The sequence below is a fragment of the Xiphophorus couchianus genome, chromosome 14, assembly GCF_001444195.1.
Source record: "Xiphophorus couchianus chromosome 14, X_couchianus-1.0, whole genome shotgun sequence".
Classification (NCBI taxonomy): domain Eukaryota; kingdom Metazoa; phylum Chordata; class Actinopteri; order Cyprinodontiformes; family Poeciliidae; genus Xiphophorus; species Xiphophorus couchianus.
Genome location: NC_040241.1, coordinates 471,784 through 497,963, shown reverse-complemented (window position 1 = coordinate 497,963; position 26,180 = coordinate 471,784). Strand labels below are relative to the sequence as shown.

The window sequence follows — 26,180 nt, the reverse complement described above, 5'->3', positions numbered from 1 at the left end:
ATCACATCTGAGCTTTGAAGCTCTGCAACTCTTCCAGTCAAAATACTCTTTGGAACCTGACAAATTTTGACAAAGTTATTTTTCTGAAAACTCTATGAATTCTAACAGATTCTGGACATTTCAAATAAATATATAAAGTGAAACTGTTTTCTCAATAGTTTTTCACTGTTATTTTGTATTGGATTCTCCATGTGAACACTGTAAATAGACACAAATAACCCCAAGTTTTTTCAGCAACCTAAACATTTGGTCAGCTACTAATGGGACTGCTGATTAGTGTTCTTCTCTACAACATTGACAGACACATGTTTGATGCTTTTTGTGAACTCTGACACATTTCAAACTTCACAAGGCCCATGAGAGATCACGTTTTTTTTGTGGCCAGATTCTTCTTACGTCAGCTGACCTGGCTACTGTGGTCAACTTGAATTCCCAGACTTTTTCAAAGATGTGCAAGTGTTTGCTCCTTTTCCCTTCAACCTTTTCTATATTAGTTTGCGTGTGTGTAACGTGTGTGGGCGGGTGTGTGTGTGTGTGTGTTTTGGTATTTAATTTGTGTAAAAGGCCAGCACAGTTTCTCCACAAGCTGTCTCCAGCTATTGAACAATAGACAATGGCAGGTAGACCAACTGTAAACATCCTGTGAACTTTTGCACAGAATAAGATGGGAGCTGCAGGGTGGGTGTTGACGACAGGGTCTTAACTTTTTATCTTATTTGGTCTTTCATGTTTAAACATGCTCCGGAGTTTTGATCTAAAATTACATCCTGAATATTATCTCTGCTCCTTTAAATGAATCATATGTTCTGTATTGAAGTTGGATTTTCAGAATGGTTGTTGAAGATTAAGGATTTTACTGTAAAATTGTGGGGAGCATGAATTACAGAACATGGCTTTGAGAGGAGAAGACTGCATTAGCATTGTGGGTGTCAAGGTTCAGATTAGCAGAATATCTCAGTCTGTTGTTCTCTAGTCTTAGTTGAAATTTCGTAAACTTTAATCAAACTCTACTTCATTTTCCTAGAAAGTCTGCTTTTAACGGATTTGTTTGAGGAGGTGTGAATGTATAATCAAACTCTGATGCGGAACAATAAAGTGAACTCTGGTCCACCTACAAACCTCAGTCTAGAAACTGTCTATGTCAGATTCCCATACTGCCTCCTAATAAACTCCCCCACATGGATGGTCGCTCGCACCCATGGGCTCATTCTCTTGGCATTGACTTGTACCAGAAGGGATTAAATCACCTGGACTGAGAGAGCCTCCACACAGCAGACAGAGGGCTGACCTCTGACCCTGCACCTTCTAACCACAACACAGCTTTATTTGTGTTAAAATGTTGCCCTTTAACACTGAAGCATCCAGCAGGGAAGCTGATAGTGGTTCCCTCTTAAATTTCCATATTTGGGATTCTTGAATAAAATGTAAAAAAGAAAAAGAGATTTATTTATTTATTACAGTTCACATTTAATCACTAGGGAATATATGTAAATGTATTTGGACAACACATTTCAGCAACAAGGTCATTCAAAGTGCTTTCCATGATAAAAAATATAACAATGAACAAACGAATAAACACATCACACATGTACCGATTCCACTCACGAACATCCTAATTCCAGAAAGAAAATCTTGGAAAACCCCCAACATACCATACATGAATTTAGAATAAACAAACACGGATAATGATGTAGAAGCAATAGCGATAGTTGTGGACTCATTTTAAGAGAGCTAGTGTCGTCCTCCGCGTGCCGGCTAGTACCCTGACTAAGCCCTGACTAAATGAATAGCCCTATCGTTATAACAGGGTTTCTGGAGAACTGATCTACACAAGGTGGAGGAAATTAACTTGAAGCCATTTCATTCCAGTGTTTTGTACCTGTGGCACATCTAAAAAACTGCAGGACAGCGGCCCTTGAGGACTGGAGTTTAACACCCCTGATCTAAGACATTTTTTGGTCAAATTGAGATATCTGCCTAACTTTACTCTCCTACCACTGCTGCATCATCCTGCCTTATTACCAATGTCCCCAGCCACTCTAACAAGAGTTTGGACTCTTGTTAGAGTCCAAAATCACTGTCTGCCTAAGTAATCTTTTTGACTTAGGCATTTTACATACATACAAAGATGGCAGACCGTATGAGAAACAGGGCTCTACTGACCACGAATGAAGCATTAACTCTTCTCTTTGAGTCATTTGGTAAGCTAGTTCACATTTATTCTACTTTTAGACAGTAAATGCAATTTCAGTCAGTCAAAGGGGTTAGGAGTAACTGTGAACTTAAACACTAAATCACATTTCTAGTAGTGATGAAGTGATAAAGTAGTATAAGAATTTGCCAACACTAAAAAAAAATTGCCAAGAATATTTTGTCTCATTTCTAGTCCAAACAATCTCTTTATACTTTGGACTAGAAATGAGACAAAATATTCTTGGTAAAAATTTTTTTTAGTGTTGGCAAATTCTTAATCTCTTTATACTTAAAATAATAGCAATATCAAAATGTTTTACAACTTGGGGTAGCTGATTAACATCATACAAACTCAAATAAAACCTCAACTCCACCCACAAAAAAGAGGTGCCATGGACCTGAAACAGAAACAAAAATGAGGGGCGAGAGGGAGGAAGTTCAAACCTTCTCTTCCATTGATCATAATGGGCAAACATTGGCAAACAAGCCGGATGCTCTGGACCCTCTGGTGATTACTGTGCTTCATGAAATAAACAACATTATGGACAACAATGAGCATCCTCTTTATCAGGCTGTTAAAAAACATCAGAGTATCATCAGTCAGAGGTTTCTGCAGAGCTGCAGCAATCTGTATTGCTGCAGGTATCCCTGTCAGCAGCCATGAGCATCTACAACACATTTTTAGCGAAACATAAGTTACAACATTAAATTCCCCTTTGGGATAATGAAGTATTTTTTTTAATTAATTGAATTCAACAGGTAAATTAAAACAAAGCAAATGTGGCAAGTTGATGTCAAGACAATGGAGTCATGAATCAAGGACTTAAGTTGTAGTTTTAGGAACCAACAATACTTATACAACAATACAAAACCAGGGTGATGAAACCAAGTCTAAGTATTTGTTTTTTTGTGAGAGTTTTTTCAACCAACATTCCGTCTAGAGTGATGAAAAATACTAACAGGAAGAGCCGTGCTCTTCTGAGCAGCTACCCCAAGTTGTGAAGAAGATGGAGGTGAACAGTAGCACTACTTTGAATGTGGTCTCTGCAAAACACTAACCTGTGTTGTAGGACAAAGTGGTAGCAGTCTTAATCAAAGATAAATGACAAAAACAGCAAAACTGCATTTATAGTATTCTGTGACAAATATTTATTTTTAAAAGCTTTTGTGTACACAAAATGAAAGCAAAATAAACATTTTATCTTTTTAAATCGCATGTGGTTTTATTGTGTTCATGACACTTTGGTCTGTTCAACTTAACATAATTTCTGATAATTGATGTAAAATGAGTAATTCATTCATGAGAGACAGAGACCGGTTACTGTTTACAATGAGGTGGAAGCTAAGCATCAAAAGCATTTGCGTATTCAATGACATACTAAAGTCACAACACCTTCTAGTGGCCTGGCATGACAACTACAGCTGACTCAAGGTGTGGCGGTTCTGTCTAAACTTGGGACTTTTCACAGTAATATAAACATTGCCTTAGACACAAGGCAGAAACTTCAACTTTATTCCACTTACGGTATCCAGATGTTCAGGTTTTGACTTGTTATTATAAAGACAGGTTTAATGTCCTTGTCCTGAGCAGTCACATACACTTCCATATTTTTTTTTCATTGACTTTAGAAAGGACGATGATGGGACTTCCAGATTTGGACATAAAGCTGGCAACTTTGACGCTCTGCCACCTGAGGTTTGCAGCAGCTTGACATCATCATTCCCTGTACGCTTTCCACAGTGTAAAGTGAGACTGTGGTGTTAGCTTCCTTGGCGTGACCCCATTTCCTCGGCTGCCCCAGCCATGTGATGGCTGACTGACGCTGATTTACCTGCGTCTCAGCGAGTCCACTTTTATTGCCAAGTGTTTTCTGGGCTCTTGCAAAAGTATGAAACTCTGGCATGTGAGTATTTATTTAACAAAGGGTAATGTGAAGCATCTGGACATTTCATGAATATTTGCAAGACTTTACTCAGAAATGATACATCATTTCAGACTCAAACAGAACCAGATGAAAAATAACTCATCTTAGCTGCCTCTTTTCCAAAGAACAGAGATCAGAAAGCAAAATCCACATTTTTTTATACATCCTTGTTGTGGAGCATGTTGGTGTAACACGGGGATTTCCTATTCTCTGCTAATCCAATATCACTGGATTGTGTTAGTTCCTCATGGAAAATAGGCACAATACTCACACAGATTACTCAGTGATATTGCTGCTACTTGATTTATTGCTGTGTTTCATATTAACACTGGAACACACCCAGTAACTCTGGGATCTACAGAGGAAATATCTTTATCATGACTAGGGTTTGGACTACTATGGTGGTGATCGCAGTGTGCACTGGTTAAATGTCTCAATGACACCAAAGCAAATGCAGGTGATTATTTTCTGTTTGTTTAATAGGCAGATTCAGATAAACACTTGCATAGGTGGGTTTAGGCCAGTGTTTCTCAAAACTTTTCAGGCCAAGGACCACTTAGTTGAACTTTTTTAAAGTTGACTACAACATGACAAATGTTGAGTCAACTAGTCGCAACGTAAGTGAAAATACGTCACAACAACTTGCAGGCTTTATTGGATATATTCACGGCAAATATTGACAAAAAACCCGCTTATACTAAGTCTGTTATGCAGAATTAAAAGAACAAGAAGCAGAACCTTATCCCACAGCGGAGCAGAAGTGGTCCAAAAAATTGCACAAATTTGGTCTGATTTATTTATTTTTTAACCATTAATAATGGCCTTTCAATGGGCGGATAACATTTGAAGCGAGTGCTGATGATCGGGATAGCTGCACATAGGAGTCAAATTATTACATTGATCACAATTATGCTTTTGGAACATCATTAAACTTATTATGAACGGATCCTGTTTGATTAGTTAAATTCAGCAGAGCCACACTCCCCCCATATTTGCGAGATGAACCAACAGGCAGACAGTGGCAGAAATAGCCTTTCTCAGATCCTCAGAATGCAGCTTGAACTTCACTTCCAGATGTTGTCAAACAGTATTTTTCTAAGAGCATAAAGCTGCCAGTTAAAAGCTTCAACATGGTTGATGCTGATCAGTTGGATGTATGAAAAGCACATCATGACGCATTGCGGCAGTAGTTGCCATTATTTTACAGTAATCCAACAAAAGAGGGAGAGAGAGAGGAAGGGGAGAAGTTAAGGGGAGAGAGGCACGGACCAAGGAAACTGATGGTGAGAGTTGAATTCTGAACAGCCATGGTACACAGCCTGGACTCTTTTCTTGGGAGGGGATCGTCTCAAATGACCACGAAAACTGAGGTAAAATGATCAGTCCAATTTATTAAAGCCAAATAAGTGGTAATATTGTTTTGGAAGAACAGAGAAATAGTTTACTGTTACAGCACTGGTCCATTGCCATACTTCCTTGTGGGAAACAAAGAAAATGGCCCTGAACAGTTTCCAGTTCCTTTTCTAGGCCTCTATCTAAGCTAGGGCCTAAAGAGGGCGGACCCCTATAAGGTCATTTCCTTAATCTTGCGTCTGTATGTATATGCAGGCGTGTGGGGGTGTGTATGCATGTGTATACACACACATGCATAATAAAATTATAGTAATCCTGTAGTAGAATTACAAAAAGGTGTCATTTTACAGTAGTTCATGAAACTGCATACTTTGCTAGCTTTTAAAAGTTTTCTTCCTTTGAAGGAAGGAAGGGATCCAGCAATGTCAAATATTGACGCTGCATATTTTTCAACACTTTATTGGAACCCCAAGAGTACATCTTAAACATTTGGGCAAGTTTAAGACTTGGTGAACAGCCAACATGGATGAGTTGGCCTCAGTCCTGAACTTCTCCAGAAATCATCAAAGGGTTGCTAGAAGATAAGGAAAGAAAAACATGTTTTAATACATGAGATAAACAGCACATTAAACTGCATTTATGTCAGTTTAAGACAGACAGGCTGTTGTCTGTCTGAAAAGGACAGATTTAGTGGACAAACACTCTCCTTGATCTTCCTTCGTCACTGTCTTCCTGTCCTCCAAAATGTTTTGTTGTCTTAAACCAACCATGTCTGAAGATTCTTAGTTTTCCAGGTTTTTACATTCAGAAAGGTTTATAGAAAGTCAGTTTGTTTTAACGTTGGTTTAGAAATGTTCCTCTACAATCATATCCTGTGATGAGACGGCACTATATTGTCCTCATCCAGCCAGTGAAGACCGGTGTAATTTGTGCACATGAAATTGAGGGCTAGTAAACTAGATGTGCACAACGTTGGCTAAAGACCCAACACAAGAAAGTTGAAACTGTTCAACTCTTGTTGCTGTCAGCTGTCGCGGAAAAAGTATTTCGCTGTTCGTAGCTCCCTGTGTGTAACATGTTGCTGTGAACTAGATAACACTCCGGAGAGAGGCGCTGATGTCAAACTAGAAGGTTTGATTGATCTGCGTTATGTAATATTAACACATTGAAATGTTCAGGTTAATCGCGTCCGCTAACGCGTTAACGTTGACAGTCCTATGTGCGAGAGAAAATATATTTAAAAAAAAACAGTTGAGACATCCTACCCTCAAACAACAAAAAGACCAGAATATAGCCATCTCTCTATATATAGCCATCTGCATATTCAAAGTGAACTGAACTAAAATGCACTTGTGTTGCACAGTGTTAGCTGAGAAATAACCGAAGTTAGTGTAGCAGTGTGATGTTATTACACTAGATTGTAAAGTGAGAAGCTATTCCGGTAGGAAATTATATGAGCACCGACAGCTTTTATTTTGAAAAGACGACCAATCCATTTCAAAACAGTGGGTAACTTCCTGTCCCAAAATTATTATCTTTATTCAAATTTAATATGTTGTGAATAAAACTGTGAATTATTACCTTTAATGTTTAACATATTGAGTTCATAGATTGTTGTTTAAAGAATCAGTTCGAAATTTAAAAAGAAAAGTTATCGGGTCATACCATTATAATCTGTGAAAGGTTTTCCCACGCTCTCCGTCGCGCTCTTTCTGTTCGGATTTCGTGGGAGAAGGTATGAAGTTTTGCTTTCTGTGTTTAATAAGTGTATTTTAAGTGTAATCAGTGTTAGTTTTATTACTGTTTTTGTAAAACAATGGGTGTTGAAGCACTTAACCTGCAGTTAGCAGTTATCTAGCTGCTCTTCTGGTACATGAAACATTGCTTCATCTATGTGCTGAAAATAGTATTGTTCATGATTAAACAGGCGCTGTGGAACACTGTGAAAAGAAAAGCCTGTTCTTGATTACTATTTTCTGCTATTTGAATGCAGGTATGTGATGTTTCATTATTATTTTTTGGTGGGATTATTTGGTTTAATTATTCTGTTTAATTATTTCTTTTCTTACTCATGTACTGTTTAAGATTATTATGTCCATGTTTGGGCTTAGTTATTAATTAGTGTTGCAATTGTTTTTATTTTGCAAGGTAAATGTGTTACTTTACACAAGTCACACGCTCTTTCTGTTCGGATTCCGTGGGAGAAGGCGCTGTGGAACACTGTGAAAAGAAAAGCCTGTTCTTGATTACTATTTTCTGCCATTTGAATGCAGGATCATTAAAAGTGATTTCCAATCAGCTGTGGTCTGGCTGTGGTCACTCTTCTACAAGACACAATGCAGAATCAGCTACGCTACATTAGCTTTAGCAAACAAGCCAGAGTAGCTCAATATAACTACATAAAATATATTTTCGTACACAAACACAATACTGCAGTACAATGTTTTTTAAAAAGTACTTACCCTTTGAAAGTCGTTGTTGGCCCGCCCTCTAGCCTGTGAACGTTCGCCTCCAGCTGGAAAATATCCCACAATGCAACTGTACATTAAAAATTTACAGTTAGTGATGTGTCGGTCGCTAACGATCCGGCTCTAAGAGCCGGCTCTTTGAAGTGAACGATTGGAACCGGCTCCACAATGGGAGCCGTTTTAGGATCCTATTTGGGAGCCGGGTTTTTTTTTACAGTATATCGCTGTCTCTCCGCCTCCCTGTCGTTGTGCTTGTGCTCTGCAAGTGCCAGAGCCGATAGTTTTTCCCCACATTGTTTTTTTTTTGTCCTGCGGTGCCTCGCTGTCTCTCCTCCCCCTTCTCCCTCTCCTTGCGTGTTTTGTTCTTCTGCCAGTGCTAGAGCTGAGAGTTTTTTTCCCTCGGTCGGTCCACTGCCCTCATGTCAAGCGTGTGCTCCACACATCTGACCAATCACACATAACACTGAATATTATTTGATATTTGTATTGTGGCACCTTTTCTGTTATGAAGCTGCTTTGATACTTTTTCGTATTGTGGTGGGTGTTTGTATTTATATTTAACTGCTTAATTTATTCTAAGTTATTTTTGTGGAAGTGGTGCTATTTTGTGACAATTTAATTGGTTATAATAAAAGGTTTATTTATAAAGCATTGTTATGTGGCATTTTTACTCATCATAAGTGCTTAACAATGTCAATAATGAAACAAAATATTATAAAATTAGGTTTAAGCTATTAATTAATTAATAATGTCAAAAATATATATGGGGAGCCGTTTGGGAGCCGAAAGAGTTGGCTCTCCACAGTAAAAAGAGCCATTAGAGCCGCATCTCGAAAAGGAGCCGAAAATCCCATCACTATTTACAGTACAGCCGAAAATTGTCCTTGTCCATGTCCTTTCCATACACATTTCAGATCACAATAAAAAGCTGTATTTTCAAAACCCAGCCATCTTACTGTATTTTCATGCTGTAGTTTTTACAGCCATTTGTTACAGTGTGAAGTTAGTGGAGCAGCTCTGTTCACTGCCTCGTCACCATCATATCGCATTCAGCACAGCCGCAGACCTAGAACTGGAAGCATGTATCATGCTATGTATCACAGTGTTCAAAAACAAAAGTTATGAAACTCACCCTCAGGAACTTTTCACCGGACCACCTGTGGTCGGGGGACCACAATTTGAGAAAAACTGGTTTAAGGGGATGTGTGCGGATATTGTTGAGAACAAGATTTTTTCTACTATTGCTCGTTGTTATCTTGTCTCCCCAGGTCGGTTAATGTCATGTGTAAAAGTGAAACCACAAAGACAACAGTCACTGTTCAACTTCACAATCAACCAGAATTTATTCAAACAATCAAAAAAAAAATTTCTTGTTCTAAGTATGCTAGGTAATGTTAAAAAAGAGGATAATTTAATGCTAACTTTGGACAAAACGTTTGGCTCTTTCCTCTTTAATTTTCCCGGGATCCTCGACGAGTGGCGGCGTGCTGCTAAAACGAAACAACAACAAAGCGTGTTGACGTCACAGATCACAGAGTTTAATCCCATACAAAGCAACGCATGAATCAATTAACAAAGCTGCAGAGGTACAGAGATATGCATTTTTCTCAAATAAAAATAAAGACAGACAAGGGGAAGACAGACAAACACGAAACAAAGACAAACAAAAAAAGGCAAAAAATAGTGGGCGCTCTCTCTGGATTTTTAGCGCTGACCCGAAATTTTATACTGAGTGGGTGTTTCTTCAATTTAATATATGCAGTCAAGGCGTTCCTCCTGTTGACCAACTGGAAACCCCTTTAGGCACTCAGAGAAACTTGGAACTCCCCTCATTTACGGCAAAGATGTCTGGTTTTTGTCTAAGTAAAAGGGCGGACCACTTAGTGCTACTCCCTCTCTGGTACGGGGATCCCTGGCGCCAAAAGTCCTGAAATGAGATTTCGCAGATACCTCTGAAGTCTCTTCCCCCAAACTCTCTTACCTCTGCCCCATCGGAATGCTACTTTTATTGCTCTGTGTGTGGGGGAGGCCCCTGCTTGTCTGAATGCCTGCTATTCAGCTCCTTCCCGCATCTCAGACGAAACCTGTTCCAAATAAGAGTATTGAATATACCTGTTACACATGTCGTAGATTAACTGTATTAAGCACTAAAAATAATCATTTTTCCTTAACAGTAATTTATTCTTTTAACAAGGACTGAAAAAGAGCTTTTAGTTCTTCCTAACAGAAAACACTTATGTTCCTCTCAGTTTTAACAAGCTGTCTGTGTTTGAGCTGGCTTCAACTCAGTTGACCTTTGCTCTCTTCAAGCGTAAACAGAAACAACGAAGAGTCGCTCCTCAATCCCATAATTCTAATTTTGGCAGATTTGAAAGGCATTACTGTTAACGCCAGGAACATGTTTGAAGATTTCCTCTGTGAAGAACAATTCCTCCAACACTGCAGAGCTTCTCAACACCAGTGAAAGGAAAACTCACATGTTCTCATGGAGAGTCCAACCCACAGAAGGTTAAGGCCCTGTTTTGCTTGTCAGAGAAGGGTGTGTGTGCGCGTGTGGGGGTGTGCGGGCGTGTGTGTATGTGTGTAGTGGGTAGTCATCTTTAAGGATGCAGAAAGGTACTTTGGCTGCAGTTTTTCTGCCGGGAAAGGGAAGATGTATCATATGAAATCCAAACAGGCTTACATAGACTCTCCAACACACAGCTGTGTGTTTGTATTCCACACCCAACCCTTTCTGTACACAGATGGCCTTTATCAGGGGGGAATTTGTCCACTTTGCTGACCTCGTAGCCCAGTAACAACAGAGGGAGGACCAGCTCTCCTCTAGATTTCCTTTTTTCTGATCAACTGTGGGAGGTCAATTTGCTGGCTTCCTATAGCAGAGTCCAGGCCCAGCTTTCCAACAAGCCTGTTCATATTTCAGAACGTTTTTGTTGAGACCTGTGCCCATATTCACAAAGATTCTCAAGAGTCCTCTCCTATAGCTCCCATCTCATCTTAAAAATTCCTGCCCAGGAGTCTTAGCTCAGGAGTGATTCAATCAGCTCCTGAGAACAACAGAAATTCCAATCACAGTGAGAAGGCGTGGTTGACCCCATTGCTAGGTGTGATGCTGTCATCTAGGGAATTTGATTGGTTCCTCTTTTTCTTCTACTTCTACGTAATAGAGGTGGGCAAACTACTTAATAGAGCATATTGCTAGTAAATAAAAAAAAAAGTGTGGAGCAATTGTTACGCCGCCACTCTGCAATGATTTTAATCTCAGAATTCTGACATTTGATCTCAGAAGATTAAAGTCAGAATTCTGAGAAAAAAAGTCTGGATTCTTAATCCTTAATCCTCTGCTGAAATGAGTCTTTCAGAAGAGTCTTTTTGAAATAAATCAATACGGTCTAGATTGGACTGTGACTGGTGGATACACAAAAGAAAATAAGACACAAGAAATCTTAAATAGCCCTCGCAGCTCAGCACCGTTCCGGCTTCATGGCGATCGCGGGAACTCCAGCAACGCCGTCCGCTCGCCACCGTAGTGTTCTTGCGCAGTTCCCGCACCTGTCCGCTGGGCGATATGCATTGATGGTTCGGCAGAAATCCCTGATGACACACAAAAAATCTGGTGCAGATCAGCTGCTGGAGCAAGGAGATATAGCTGATGGAATAACGTAGAGGGCCCAGTGGAGTCAAATTACAATTTAATGCTATTGGGCTCTTTAGAGGTTCACAAAAGTCAATTATAAAACGTTTGGTGCAAATCCAATGATGCATGTATGAGTTAGAGACGACCGTATACGTACGGCGATGGATTGAAATTCGCCATTCGGCCACGGCGACACTGTTCAGCTAGCAGCCAGCACTGACAGAATTCATCATGATGTCATTTTATGTCACGTGACTACAGTATGTTGTCTTGGTTGGGTGAACAAGATCCTGCCTAAGAACAGTAGATGTATCAGTAGCACACACCTGGTGGATGTTTAGTGTACTATGGAGCAGAAAGCTGATGTCATTGTTTCTCCCTACATCCAGTGGCGCAGGTTGCTACAATAGATAGTAGCCACACAGGCACACCCGCTAGAAGGAAACAAACGCACCCAGTAAAACACTTTCATTTTATTGGCTGAGAGGTTGCCAGGCGACTGTACCAAAAGGCAGTTCCAAGGGAGCAGACAGTCCGAGCAGAGATTAAGTCTGAGCCCGCGGGGAAGTTTTGAATACAAGCTTTATAAATTTGGAGAAGAAAGACATGAAGTCCTGCTTTCAAAATAAAAATGTAAGCAAAATTATTAAACGTTTTGAGAACAAAAGACATGAAATCCTTTTTTCAGACTGAAAATGTGTACTTTTGGATTATGGCAGAAAAATTCCACCAAGCAAGCTATTCTGCTCTCCTTGTGTGTTTACTAGCACAATTTAGCAGTAAGCCTAACTCCAATAGAATGAATACTTGAGTCAGGATGCAGCTTCTTTACTTCACTTTATTTGGTGACCCAAGTACTCGTGTGACATGGAGTAAACTGTAACACATAAATAACATACCTACATTTATTATCACTAGAAAAAAGTTAAAACAAAGAACACATTCTTAACAAATAAGATATTAAATAAAATTTACTATTGACTATTAAATGAAAACTTATAAACGGTGATGTCAATGGCATAAACTGACTGCGATAGACCCACCTCCTTATGTGAGACCAATTAAAAAAACTAAAGGAAATGGCTGACTTCCTGTCCCACTCCTAACATGACCTACAAAATAAAAGACTTCATACACTGACACAAAATCAATCCTAAGAACCTATTTTACAGGTTACAGGTTAATTTGTTTTACAATAAAGTAAAGGGCAGAACACGAGCAGAGAGCTTTGCAAGAGAAGATTTGCTCCGAGCAGAGACTAAGTCCGAGCGTGAGAAGTTTTGAGTACAATCATTACAAGTTTTGAGAAGAAATATATGAAGTCCTGCTTCCAAAATAAAAATGGAAGCAAAAGTATTAAATGTTTTGAGAACAAAAGACATTAAATCGTGCTTTCAGACTGAAAATCTATGCTCTTGGATGATATAAATACACCCTTTGTCAATTCAAATATTTTATGTTTTCACACCCCATGAAAGACTTTCCTAGATTTAATGGTGAGGTAAAGACTTCAGCTGAACAGTAATGTCTAATAGTACGCAACTGTTCAGCTCCATCAGGTTGAATGTTAGACATCAATTAAGTCATTTTTCTCCAGAGATGTCCAGTCAGATCAGTTGGAGTCAGAACTCTAACTTTGCCATACCAGGACACTCAGAGTGGTTCTGAAGTTACACCTGAGACCTTAGCCATGTGCTTTGGTTTTATTGTCTTGCTGAAAATTTAACCACTACCCCAGTCAGTCTGAGATCAAGTGCTCATTCTAGATCACACCTTCATCCTGGATGTCTGTGTACATTGCTGCATTCATCCTTTCCTCTGTCCTGATTGGTCTGGCAGTTCCTGCTGCTGCAAGACATCCCCGTTGCCACGTGCAGCTTTCATCTGGCCACTCTATAATACAAGCAGGCCGGGCGGCTATTATGCATCTCGATTTGATACAGTAGGAGCCCTTTCTTGGTGTATCTGTGCCCCCTTACAGCACATTTTCCCCCACACTTTTTTCAGCCGTTACATTGTTGTAGCGGTTGTAACGGTTGTAAATAAGACATTGCCCACCCCCACGAAATTCCTCTAGAGCCGGTTCTGCATATAGGCCTGACTGGTGGATTGCTGCAGATATGGGTGTCCTGCTGGAAGGTTGTCCTCGCTCACAATTGAGATCAGGACCTTTTGATGGCCATGCCAAAATATCAACTTTGCTCTCTTAAGTCACTTTGTAATGACTTTGGTTGTACTTAGGTTTATTCACCATTTGTAAAGCCAAAAAATCTTGGCAGAATTTTGTTTTGATTAGCATTGCAACCTTGTGGCCAATCACATGTATTTATGCATGTGATTGTGTGTATCTGCAAAATGCTTTGTTTATGTTTCTTTGTGTACGTGGCATAATAATTTCATCTTTGCTTAGTAGCCTTTCAGCCCATTTAGGTACGCAACATTTTTCCCTGTGGATAATGACTGTCTTTCTAGATTCAGCAGCATCTTCACTGCTGAATCTAGAAAGTGAAGATTCGCTTTCAGAAAGAAGATCTTTGACTTCTTTGTGAAGTCAAAGATCTTCACAAAATCTTTGACTTTTGTTCTGGGGTCATCTTACAACATTTCAGACTCTGATCTCTGGAACACAGAACTCCTCTCTATGATGATGTGTTATTCTGCATCGTGTCTATACTTGTGTAATTGTTTGAATAGATTGATAAGGCACCTTCAAGCTTTCTGGTACATCCTTGTTCCCAAGGATGTACCAGACTTGTGCACCATTCTCTTCCTTGGCTGATTTCTTTTGACTTTTCCATCAAGTCAAATCAGATTAACTCACATGTAAGGGTTAACCTATGTTGTTGCGCAACACCCCCCCCCCCTCCTTTCTGTCTCTACTCTCTCACTCTCGTACTTCCTCTTCTGAGAGGGGAGATGTGCTACCAGCTCTCCGTCTAACGGGTCCGTTGAGTTTCCTAAATCTGCTGGGATTTACCCTGTCCAGAACTGAAGTAAACTCTGTTTAAGCTGGTTTCGAGAAACGATTCGCCTGGTTATCTGACGGCCTACATCCAGGTGTCCCACCCTTCTTCCCCCTGTGAATTAGCCAGACTGAGCAGCCTACAGCCAACTAGTTTCACAGAGCACACCTGTTAACGGTCGCTCGTTCTCTATTTTGCAACTTGCATTTGTTATTGAACCAGGTAGGTTTTAGTGACTCGGGCGAGTCCCAAGGATGAGGTTTTAAATATGGGCTACCAGCAACCTAAAAACATTTTCCACCTCTTCCTCTCCAGAATCAAACATCACAGCTATTTTACAACCATCAAAGAACTTTAAGGTGACTCATTAACTGAATGTCCACAACATCTTTAGATTTTCTTTATGCTAAATATTTTATTAGTAAGGCATTTTTGCAAGGGTCAGTACAGCTTAATTCAGTAGCAGAAATAATCAAATAAGTAAAATCAGTCATCTAGTCTATCTTTCCCTACTGCTGATACTGAGTACTAAAAAAGGAACCTTAGAGCGAGACGGACGGAGTTTGGCGCCTCGAACCCCAGACCTGGCACGACGACGAAGAAGGTGCGGCAGCAGGAGGAGGAAGTTGATCGACGAAGGCAGGGATCTCTGTAGGTCCGATGAACTTCTTCTCCGCATGGATGGTGAGGTCACACAGGACTTGGTGCTGGCAGGAAAAAAGGCACCAGTTCTTCTTCCTTGTCTTTGTCTTCATCTTTGTCTTTGGGGTCAGAACCCAGCCGATGAGAGAAGTGCGATTCGAAGCCACAGATTGTGGGCCAGACGGGTTGGTCTCCATGTGCAGGACAGTCTCCGGCTCCGTGGCCCCGGCTCTTCTTCAGCTGCAGAGTTCTTTGTCCATCTCGATCTTGGCTCGAAGCTGCCCGGAGGATCCAACGAAAGGTTCCTCTTTTGCACCCACCTTTTATAGGGTTTATCCACCCCCCTGGTGCGCCTGCTGTCTGCTTAGACAGATGATCTCATATCCATCACTGTCTTACAGACATTTCCTGATGTCTGAGCTAATGTCTCAGGGTTGCTCAACCTCCTGTTTCCATATAAGGTGCTGATCATCTCTGCTCTCCTGTTAGTTCCCCTTTTTCCCTTCCTGTCACCTTTCACCTACCATCTACCTCCAACATATCAGTGATGTTTAATTGCAGTTTTATAACCTTTTACACCATTTCAAGTTCAATGTCAAAATCACATTTATATCACATTTATTTTCTTTAGCTTCTCTGATTTAGCATTCATTTATAATTTTATAACCATAACTTATATCACATTTATTTTCTTCAGCTTCTCTGATCTATCATTCATTTATGATTTTATAACCATAACTTATTAGTTACTCTTATTATAATCTTAATGTGAGTTATTACAGATGTTTTCTGAAAAGAAACCAAGAATAATCTATTATTCTAATTATTTGATACCAAAGTTACATTTGCTTGTTTTTCTTATAAGTGTTCTCACAAATATAAGTGTAAGTATTATTACAAGTAAATCAATATTAATATAAGTATTTTACTTTGAATCTTATCAAATTACTCAAAATGTTTAGATTTAATTTTTTAAAACTTTCATGCTTTAAAATAGTCTCAACTATTTTTATAAATCTGCAGGCTGGAAACTTCCTCTTTTTCCAGGAAACCTGCTTTTCCTGTTTAATGACTCTCTCTGACTGACTATGATTTTTTATGATTAGATAGAAAAAAGTAGAATTAAAGCAAAGTTTGCATGAGACAAAAACAACACACACAACTAGATTTATTTTATTGACACTTAAGTCTACTGTTGGGCCTTGATGTCACTTGAGTGATTCATTTTAAAGATAACTTTATTTATTATTACTGTTAAACTAACTTTATTGACACTTAAGTCTACTGTTGGGCCCTGATGTCACTTGAGTGATTCATTTTAAAGATAACTTTATTTATTATTACTGTTAAACTAAAATCTCCAGCATGGGGAAGTGGGATGAGCTCGGATTTTCTTGACACCTATCAAAAATTTCCAAAGCCATGACATCATCATTTGGGCTTTCCCCTCATTGTTTGAGTCATTTTGCATATAAACTTTGATTTTGCCTGGAGTAATGGCATTTTAGCAAAAAGCACTAATTCTGGTCATTCTAACTGGAGAAGTTTTGTCTGATTTAGCTTTAGACAATGAGAACAAATGATGGATATGCCTTTTTGTTAACTTGTGGTGTATCATATTGGTTCCAAAGCAGATATTCTGATTTTAAAATCTGAATATCTTGATTATAAAATTATTCAAAGGGGAAAAAATCTATCCTCCACATTTTCTCCAGTCCCAATCCCAGAATTTTCAGATATTAAGATGTTATTCAATATTCTCTTTTGTCCTGGCAGTCCGTTTGTCAGGTAAACAGACCAAAAAGAGATTGATGAGCTTTGTTAGATACAGAAGTATATTGTCCATGCAGGCAGTTGATGGGAGTGGGATATGATGGGAGGGGAGGAGGAACAGAGGGAGGGATCAGAAAGATTCGGAGAAAAAGGTTGAAAGGAACAAGAGAGCTCCAGCAACCGGCGGTCGACGGAAAAAGAGCTAGAAAGAGGGAAACGACCGTGAGGATTTTTATTGCTGACCCTCGAGCCACTGGGCGCGCGCCTCCTGCCTTGTGTACGTGATCTCGTGGATTAAATGAGTTTGAACTCGCGATGAGGAGTGAGCCCATTCTATTCGCTTGCAGCAGGGGTGAGTAGCCGCCTTTTGAGTCTCTAAATACAGGAAAACGCTTTATTTTCACTTTTCGGTGTCACTGTCGGCCATTTTTTATCTTCTGGGCTGATATTACTGCGGCTTCATCCAGTTAGACCGTCTCCTAAGAGAAAGAAAAGTTACTTTTGCAACTGGCCTCGGGCTGCCACACGCACGCGCTCTCGTTAAGAGGGCGTCGTATTGGTAAAAGGTGTGCGGGTTCAGCTGGCTGGGGGAGTTTGAGTGGAAGGGGGAGAAACAGCTGGCTCCTCCTTAAGGTCTGGGCCAGAATGATCTCAGTCTGGTTTGGGTAAGATGCCGCAGCTTTGCCTTTCCTGTCTGTCACCTACACAGAAAAGTGTAAAGTGTTGATACTGTTCCATCCATCCATCCATTTTCTGTTCACCCTTGTCCCTAATGGGGTCGGGAGGGTTGCTGGTGCCCATCTCCAGCTACGTTCCGGGCGAGAGGCGGGGTTCACCCTGGACAGGTCGCCAGTCTGTCGCAGATACTGTTGATACTGTTGCCTTCCACACTAGGTTTCAGCATCATAAGTTTCTCATCATATTTCTTCAGTGCTTCACTTTTATGTGCCCCAGATATCACTAAAAAAGTTCACAGAATCACTGCTGAAGCACAACAGAAGCATTCATTTTCATTTTCACACTTGGTGAAACAAAACAAATATACTTTGATGTAAAGAGGAAGAATAGAAGAAAGCCAAGATAAAGGTTTGTTTTAATGTGCGTTGGTAATGTAATGTAATGTGAAAGATTAGTAAAGCTGCTAATATAAAATTAGCTTGAACAAACCAGTTCAGCAGCCAAACATTTATGCTAGGGTGTTTGTGTGAAACTGAGTTTTAACTTTAAATGAGTTGATTCTCATGATTGGCTCTGTATATTTCTGAGGTATTTTTGGCTTCAAAGCACCTTGTTTGATAACGTTTGATGGCAATAATTAAAACTTTTCAATGTTTGACCTTGTCTAGCAAAATGTTTTTACGTCAGGCTACATAGCTGCTACATCGATGAGCTGCTCTCTGCTGTAGTTGGGGATATGTTGTTTGCTGCTGATAATTTATGCATCTAAAACAAACAATATTTTTACATCAACTTCTAAGTTATGTGAAACTTTTGTTAAAATCATTTGAAGGCTCAGAATCAGTCCAGTACCAATCCACATTCTCAGGGGAGAAAGACTCACCTGGAATAAATTAAATGTTTAGCTATTGGAGTAACGCTTAAGAGAAATTAATTTAAGCAAAGAATGTCATGAATATGTGTGTAGGGCTGCACAACTGCAATTTTCTGGCCAATCCCTGGTTACCGATCTTTAAAAAGCCTGACCTACTGATTTTGATTTTGGCTGATATAATTTTTTTTTGTTTGAAATGTCGCTAAATATAGCAAGAAAGTCACTGAGTTGGCAACAGTGGGTAAATATTAACTGAAAACGTGCAGACTTGACCTGGTGGGCCAGTCTGTCAGTCAAACCTCTCACTGCAGAGCAGAAGAGGACAGAGACTGATTTTTAACCCTTTGCTGACGAAGATAAAATTAGGGGATAAGATCAGTTTCACATGTAAGTATCGGCCGATAACGATCCCCCAAAATTAAGGAAATCGGCGCAGAGAAATCAACTGGTCGATAAATCAGTTGGCCAATAAAGGTATCCTATTATACATGTATATAATGTAAACAGCACTGCCAGAGATGTAATAAGTTTATAGTAGGTGTGTGGATGACCTAATGATTGGGCTGCTGATTGCAGCCAGTCCACATTGTTAGCAGAACTAGAGGGCCCCAAAACCAAATTTGCTTTGGGCCCCATGGAGGCTTGGGCCAGCCCTGTTTGACCGCCTCTGTAACAGTTTTTTTTCTTTTCTCCAAGGATTGTATTTAGCTTCATCCATCTTAAACTGGCCTCAATTTTCCTGCTGATTTCACAGTAACATGTCCCGGATGACTCCATCAGTTGTTGACAAGCACTTCTAATTCACCCGATTTGCTTTTGCCGCTCTTCTTTATATTTATGCCTGCTGAATGGTTAGAAAGCTAGGCAAAGAGATGTTGGAGTCTGTGTAAGGGATTTTTTTAACTTCTTCCTCCATGAAACCTCCTTTTTAATTTGTTTGGAATTTTGGGTTACAGTTCAGGTATTGCTGGACAATAAATCAATAACAAATCAGATTTTTTTTGTCGTTCACATTTCCAAATGTGATCTCCAGTTTGAACTGTAAGTAGGCCTGTCGCGATAAACGATAAATCGATTAATCGTACGATAAGTTAAAGCTATTGACGTCATTTTAATTATTGGCATTATCTCTCTTCCAACCTTTTTCTCTTTCAGCTAATGCGACTGAATGAAAAAGGGCTCAACTCCGGTGCTCTCCACTGACTCCTTCCTTCCTCATTTCCTTAGTGTAAAGCCCAGCGCACACTGCACAATCTTAGAGCTGTCAGCCGATTGTCAGCCCATTTTCAAAACCTGACAGACCACACATTAGCCAACAGAAATCCTAGGTATAACGGTTCGATCGGGTTCGTTCCTGCCGTGTGGTGTCCAACAATGGGCACAAAATAATGGCTACAAGTCCAGTTAACTAATTTTAAAACCAGGCATTAATCAATGCTTTACTACAATCTACCTGCAATGCATGTGGCTAGTGTCAGTCCTGACTGAATGAAAATCATTAGAACCTATTTATGTCACGTTAACGAAGAACAGCTGAAAAGTTACCGGGTTTATCAACTGCGGTAGCAATTTCGCTCCAACTCCTCCTCTTGTCATTTCTATATTCTTTGCATGTTGAATAAACATTAATGTTGTTTCCACATATCATCTCCAATGTCCGCTGGACTTCGGTTTGCACCGTGTCAGCTGTTTGGGATTCCCCTCCGTAATTTCCCCTCAGAAAACACGAGGAGAATCCATGCTTTCTGATTGGCTACCTGTCACATTCAACAGGCTGCGTTAAGATCCCAGTCGGGGAAAACCTCTGATTTGGATCGGAGCGGCAGCGACGATCTACTGTAACACACCACACAATCTTAGAAAGACCAACGATCTAAGATTGTTGTAAGGGGAAAAATAGGAGCAAAAAATCATGTAGTGTGAACTATTGCATCAGGTAGTCGATGTGCCCATCTTCTCTATTTAAATCTTAATTATTACTGAAGGGCAACATAATATACAGACTTCACAATCTGTACTCTTTAGGTTGAATGCAGTATTTATTTCCACTTTGGCTTTATGTTGTTTAGTTTTTTTTCCAGTACATTTTTTGTTAATGGAGACTGAGAATCCATTTTATTTTTGTTTTGGTTGTTTTATTTTGTTTATCAGCTCAAGTGTTAAATGTTCTTTTGAAAATAAAGTGTAAAGCAGGAAATCGCATGCATTATTACGTCATTTCCATTAAATCAGTGTAAAAAGATCTTCAAACAATATTATCGTTTATCGCAATAATTTTTGAGACAATTAATCGCTCAGCAAAATTTGCTATCGTGACAGGCCTAACTGTAAGCAAACCTAAAAGTGTCCAGCATGCACAGTAGAGGGCGCTGTTACATCACATGTAGAGCACATACTCATTGTTTGCGGAAGTAAACATGGATGCCAATGGTGGGGAACATTTTGCGATTTTAAAATTGTTGTCCAATAGGAGCCAGCACATTAACAACTTAATCTGCATTATCACCCGCCATGGTTGTTGTTTTTGTTCCTCCTTAAAGAAGAGCCAGCTGTATAGTGACGTTTGTCGAGTATCAATGACGTTCAGGTCGTATAAATGCGACCTGGCCGTGCAGACACAGGTCACATTTTAAAAGATCAGAAAAGTGTCAGATTTAGGACCAAATATCTAAGTTGCACTCTTTGGTTACCTGGCAACAACCTGTTTAGTAACTTGCACAGCAGCAGTTTTAGGTTTTGCCACTGTGTGTCATAAGTGGTTAAAAAAAAACATCTACAGTTTTCTACAGTGAAAACTGTAGATAAAATAGTAAATGTCACACCAACAGTTTGGCAGTATTGCAGATATTTAAAACCAAAACTAATCAATTATCTATCAACAATTTCAGGCATTATTTGACCTCTTGAGATGCTAATCAGCTGCTTGCTGTTGCAAAAACAATTCACATGGTTCCCACGGTTACACATAATAATTATCCAAAATTTAAAACAATAATTGCTATCAGGATGAAAGGGTTGAATGGAAATGTGCACCCCATTTTCAGATCATTACTGTAAAGAACGCTGCATACCATTGTCTCTAGTAGCGTAGCACAGCTCTGTCCCACATTCCAGGTGGGCTATTTGTTCCGCTAGCCCCACTTTGTTCCCAAAAGCTACCCAATATGATCCAATTAAATTTTAATTACAGATGTGTGACCCATCAAATGTGAAATCTGGTTGTCACAACCCGCTTGCTGCACAAAGCTGCTTTCATTGTTTTGCGCTCTCCCTCTGCCCCTCCCGTCCTGCCACACTTTCAGACATGCCCCCGATCATGGCTACTCTTCCTGTGAACTCACCTGATTGGTCCACTGTTCAAGGGGGTTCACTTTCTCTTTTGAAAGATGGTAGTTTCCCTCCGTACCTTGACATAGCAACAACCACCGCATCATTCTGCCAATCATGCGTCCCTTGCTGGAACTATTAAAATAATTCAGAGGCTGTATAGTGCCACGTCTGTTCCAAATTACATCACTGTCATGGTAGTGGCTGCAATCACCACGGACAGATAAAAAAACAAACTAAAAGCAAAAAATACGTCAACTCCTGTGCGGCAGCCTCTCCGACATCGCAAGCCAGAAGTCATAGGAAGGGTGTGATGCCACCTAGTTAAAATTTATGCGCAGGTTCTAGAATTAAACGTTTAATATTACTAAAAACTATTCAGTTATGCTCTGTAATGATATTAAAAATCTCCATTTGTCCAATACAGATGTTAGAAAAAAGAATGAATTCCTGGTTCTGATTTGTGAGACATGACCTGTAAGTCTCTTTGTTTCTTTTTATGTTTGTAATTGTGAACATTTTAATAGTATATGGGGCTTATATGTATATGTTTTATCCATAGCTCTTGCCCTGATTGAAAACAGGAAAATAATTACAAACACTTTTATTTTGTGGAGAAGGGATTTGTGTTTATTTTGCTTATAGTCATTTAAAATACAAACTGAAAAAAATGAAATTACGTCAAGGATTTTTTTGTTTTTCTGTGTAGAGAAAGAAAAATATACTTTTTGTTATTCATTGTACTAGAGGATCAATACCCTGTAAGTATATTGTCCTTGTGTGACCATTTATAAATAAATACAAAAGTAACTTTAAAAATCCTAGTTGTAGGGATAATCAGATTAATGTGATTTTATGTTACAAAGGCCAGCCATTTGCAGAGACTGTAGTAGGTCTCTAGTATTGGCTTGATGACCTAGAGTCTTTCCAAAATTATTGATCAGAGAATAATTTTTAGTCAGCCTTTCATTTCTCTCATACTGAAGCAGGTCAAAGTTCAGTCAGAGAAACCACTTTCCCCCAGCAGAAGGTACAACCTCAAAGCAGGAGCTTCTCTACAGTCTCCATCATCCTCTTCTCTACAATTATCTTTTAAAGAGATACCACACGGAGTATCATCACTCTGCCCAAGTCTGCCTTTAGCTTACTTGTGAACAAGCCCCCTGTCACCTAAAGATTGCCCCTAATATAATCTGAAAGTGTTTGCCAGTGCTGGCCTATCTCTATATATCTCCAGGCCTTTCTTCTTCCCCTCTTTACTTCACATCAGGATTTTACAGATGCATATTTGTGGTCTGAAAAACATCTGCTCCTATGGTAAACCACCTGCTCTGTTTGATAGCAATCATTTCCCTCTCTATAATGTTTGCCCAAGCCCAAAAACTACAAAATGAGAGGCGAAATTAAGGAGGGGATAACAAACCTCATAATTACAGTCGCGAGGAAGAGGGCAAGAGCTATATAGTATGCCTTTCATCGTAAACTAATGCTGCAGCATCTCCCAGATCTGCTCATAACTCTCTCCTCTCACTTGATGCTCATCGAAGTTCAAACGTTGAAACATTTTAAGTTACAGCACTTTCACCAGCAAGTCAGATCAATTGTAAAACTTCTCAGTTCAAAGACTCAGGGCTTTCTCTTTCTCCTAAAGTTTTGAAGTTCTTCTAGCTTTGTATAAAACTCTTGATTATAAATACGAGCTAACACAGGTGTATGTACTCATACATACAAAAAAATGTCATAATTACAAGATTCTGATTTTCTAATTATGAGAATAGATCTTGTAATTACAAGGTCCTGATCTTGGATGTGTGATTATGGCATAAAATTCATATCACAATATACATTGTGATAGGTGGCGGTAACGATATATATCACAATATGTTTCGGTATAAAACTTACAATAGAAACAATTTATGTGTATGCAATGTTTGGTTTTATGGTTTTATTTTCTTTAAAATGAGATTGTTTTAAGGGAGACTTGGTAAGCAGCAACATAATCTCGATGGTGACTACCTGATTAAATCAAAGTTAAATAAATGGAATAACTGAAAAATACATCTACATAGACACTAGGGACGCTTCGATCAGGTTTTTTGCTGTCGATTCCGATCCCAATCACCCATGAGGGCTGATCACTGCCAATCATCTGGAATGGCTGTTAATTTTTTGCTTCAGGTATAAATGCTACTATATGATCTGGCAAAGTGGAAGAATGACCAGACAATAAATTCACCTAATTTAGACATAAAACACGCAAAATACTTGCAGTTACAATACAGCAAATATTTAGTCAAAACGACAACTGAAAAGCCTGCAATCAGTAAAATAATATTAACAGTAAGATTCTCAACAGCCTAAATTATATACGAGTCAAATAAATCTTGCAACACTGTTTATATCAAATAATGTCAAGTAAAAAAGGAAACATCCATTCAAAGTCAAATGCAGGTTGCATCAAAATGAACAACACTGAGTTAAATCAAAACTTCCTGAGAGCACGGCTAGCTGATTAATGCTGGTTCTGATTGGCTGTTTCTGACTGAGCTGAGTAATTCTGCAAAACACAGAGAGGAGACAGAGGAGATCGATTATTTTTTCAGAGATTATCTATCTTATGTTCAACATTGCAAAAGTATGGAATCCTGTTTCCGCGAGTCTGGTAAAAACAAAATAATAATTATCTCAAAATAATGAGATGGTATCTCACAATTTTGAGATAGTACCGCACCGCCCAGTGCACATGTGTTTCGGGAAAGTTGTCAGATTTTTTGATTATGGGTTAGGTTATGCAAACCAACAGGTTATGCAAACCAATTGTTTCAGCAGCTGTCTGAGCGGCTGGTCTCAGACGATCTTGGAGGTGAACCTGCAGGAGGTGGAGGTCCTGGGCTGGTGTGGTTACACGTGGTCTGCGGTTGTGATGCCGGTTGGATATACTGCCATATTCTCTGAAACGCCTTTGGAGACGGCTTATGGTGGAGAAATGAACATTCAATGCACGAGCAATAGATCTGGTTGACATTCCTGCTGTCAGCATGCCAATTGCACGCTCCCTCAATGCTTGCGACATCTGTGGCATTTTGCTATGAGACAAAACTATGCATTTCAGAGTGGCCTTTTATTGTGGGCAGTATAAGGTACACCTGTGCACTAATCATGATGTCAGATCAGTATCTTGATGTGGCACACCTGTGAGGTGGGATGGATTATCTCAGCAAAGCAGAAGTGCTCACTATCAAACATTTAGACAGATTTGTGGACAACATTTGAAAGAAATGGTAATATCATTTATCTGGAATGAATTTTAGATCTTTGAGTCCATCTCATGAAAAATGGGAGCAAAAACAAAAGTGTTGCGTTTATATTTTTGTTGAGTGTAGTTCAGTCTTTCATGGCTGGTCCCAAGTTTCCATTGATCCATTTTCCTATCTCACCAGGGGTACTGGTGCCTATCTCCAGCGGTCAACGGGCGAGAGGTGGGGTCACCCTGGTCACTCTACCCATTGCAGGGCAACACACAGACAGGACAAACAATCAAACAATCACAGGACAAACCTAAGGAGAATTTAGAGAGAGCATGCAAACTCCATGCTGAAAGACCTCAGGCCGGCAAATGAACCCAGGATCTTCCTTGCTGCAAGGCAACAGCGCCACCAACTGCGTCACTGGATTTAGGTTGTAGTACATGATTTTAAGAGAAATTATACAGTTAAATTAAACATAGTATTTGAACATTTCTATGAAAAGTTTCCTATTCAGGCAAATTTCAAAGAACATGTAATTTGATATTCATCCATCCATCCATCCATCCATCCATCCATCCATCCATCCATCCATCTTCTTCCGCTTATCCGAGGTCGGGTCGCAGGGGTAGCAGCTTCAGAAGGGAGGCCCAGACTTCCCTCTCCCCAGCCACTTCTTCTAGCTCTTCCGGGGGAATTCCGAGGCGTTCCCAGGCCAGCCGAGAGACATAGTCCCTCCAGCGTGTCCTGGGTCTTCCCCGGGGTCTCCTCCCGGTGGGACGTGCCCGGAACACCTCACCAGGGAGGCGTCCAGGAGGCATCCTGACCAGATGCCCGAGCCACCTCGACTGGCTCCTCTCGATGTGAAGGAGCAGCGGCTCTACTCTGAGTCCCTCCCGGATGACTGAGGTTCTCACCCTACCTCTAAGGGAGAGCCCAGCCACCCTACGGAGAAAACCCATTTCGGCCGCTTGTATCCGCGACCTCGTTCTTTCGGTCATGACCCAAAGCTCATGACCATAGATGAGGGTGGGAACGTAGATCGACCGGTAAATCGAGAGCTTCGCTTTTTGGCTCAGCTCTCTCTTCACCACGATGGACC

At 39.9% G+C, this 26,180-nt stretch overlaps 1 protein-coding gene and 1 long non-coding RNA gene across 3 annotated transcripts in view; one reads left to right on the top strand and one right to left on the bottom strand.

The window, feature by feature from the left end:
* Positions 1–26,180, top strand: part of afap1 (actin filament associated protein 1) — a 129,262-nt gene that overhangs the window by 2,389 nt on the left and 100,693 nt on the right. Inside the window, exon 1 of one of the 2 annotated variants that reach the window (XM_028038290.1) lies at positions 17,092–17,306. The exons of the other annotated variant lie outside the window; for it this stretch is intronic. Within the exon in view, the coding sequence (XP_027894091.1) occupies positions 17,270–17,306 (37 nt within the window). The 5' untranslated portion in view covers positions 17,092–17,269. Of the gene's footprint in view, positions 1–17,091; positions 17,307–26,180 lie in introns of those variants that run through there. 2 annotated transcript variants of the gene reach the window in all.
* On the bottom strand, positions 6,880–7,841 carry LOC114157370 (uncharacterized). The gene is made up of 2 exons (XR_003598130.1): positions 7,649–7,841; positions 6,880–7,401 (listed from the first exon to the last, which is right to left on the bottom strand). It is a non-coding gene; the product is annotated as an uncharacterized LOC114157370 (long non-coding RNA).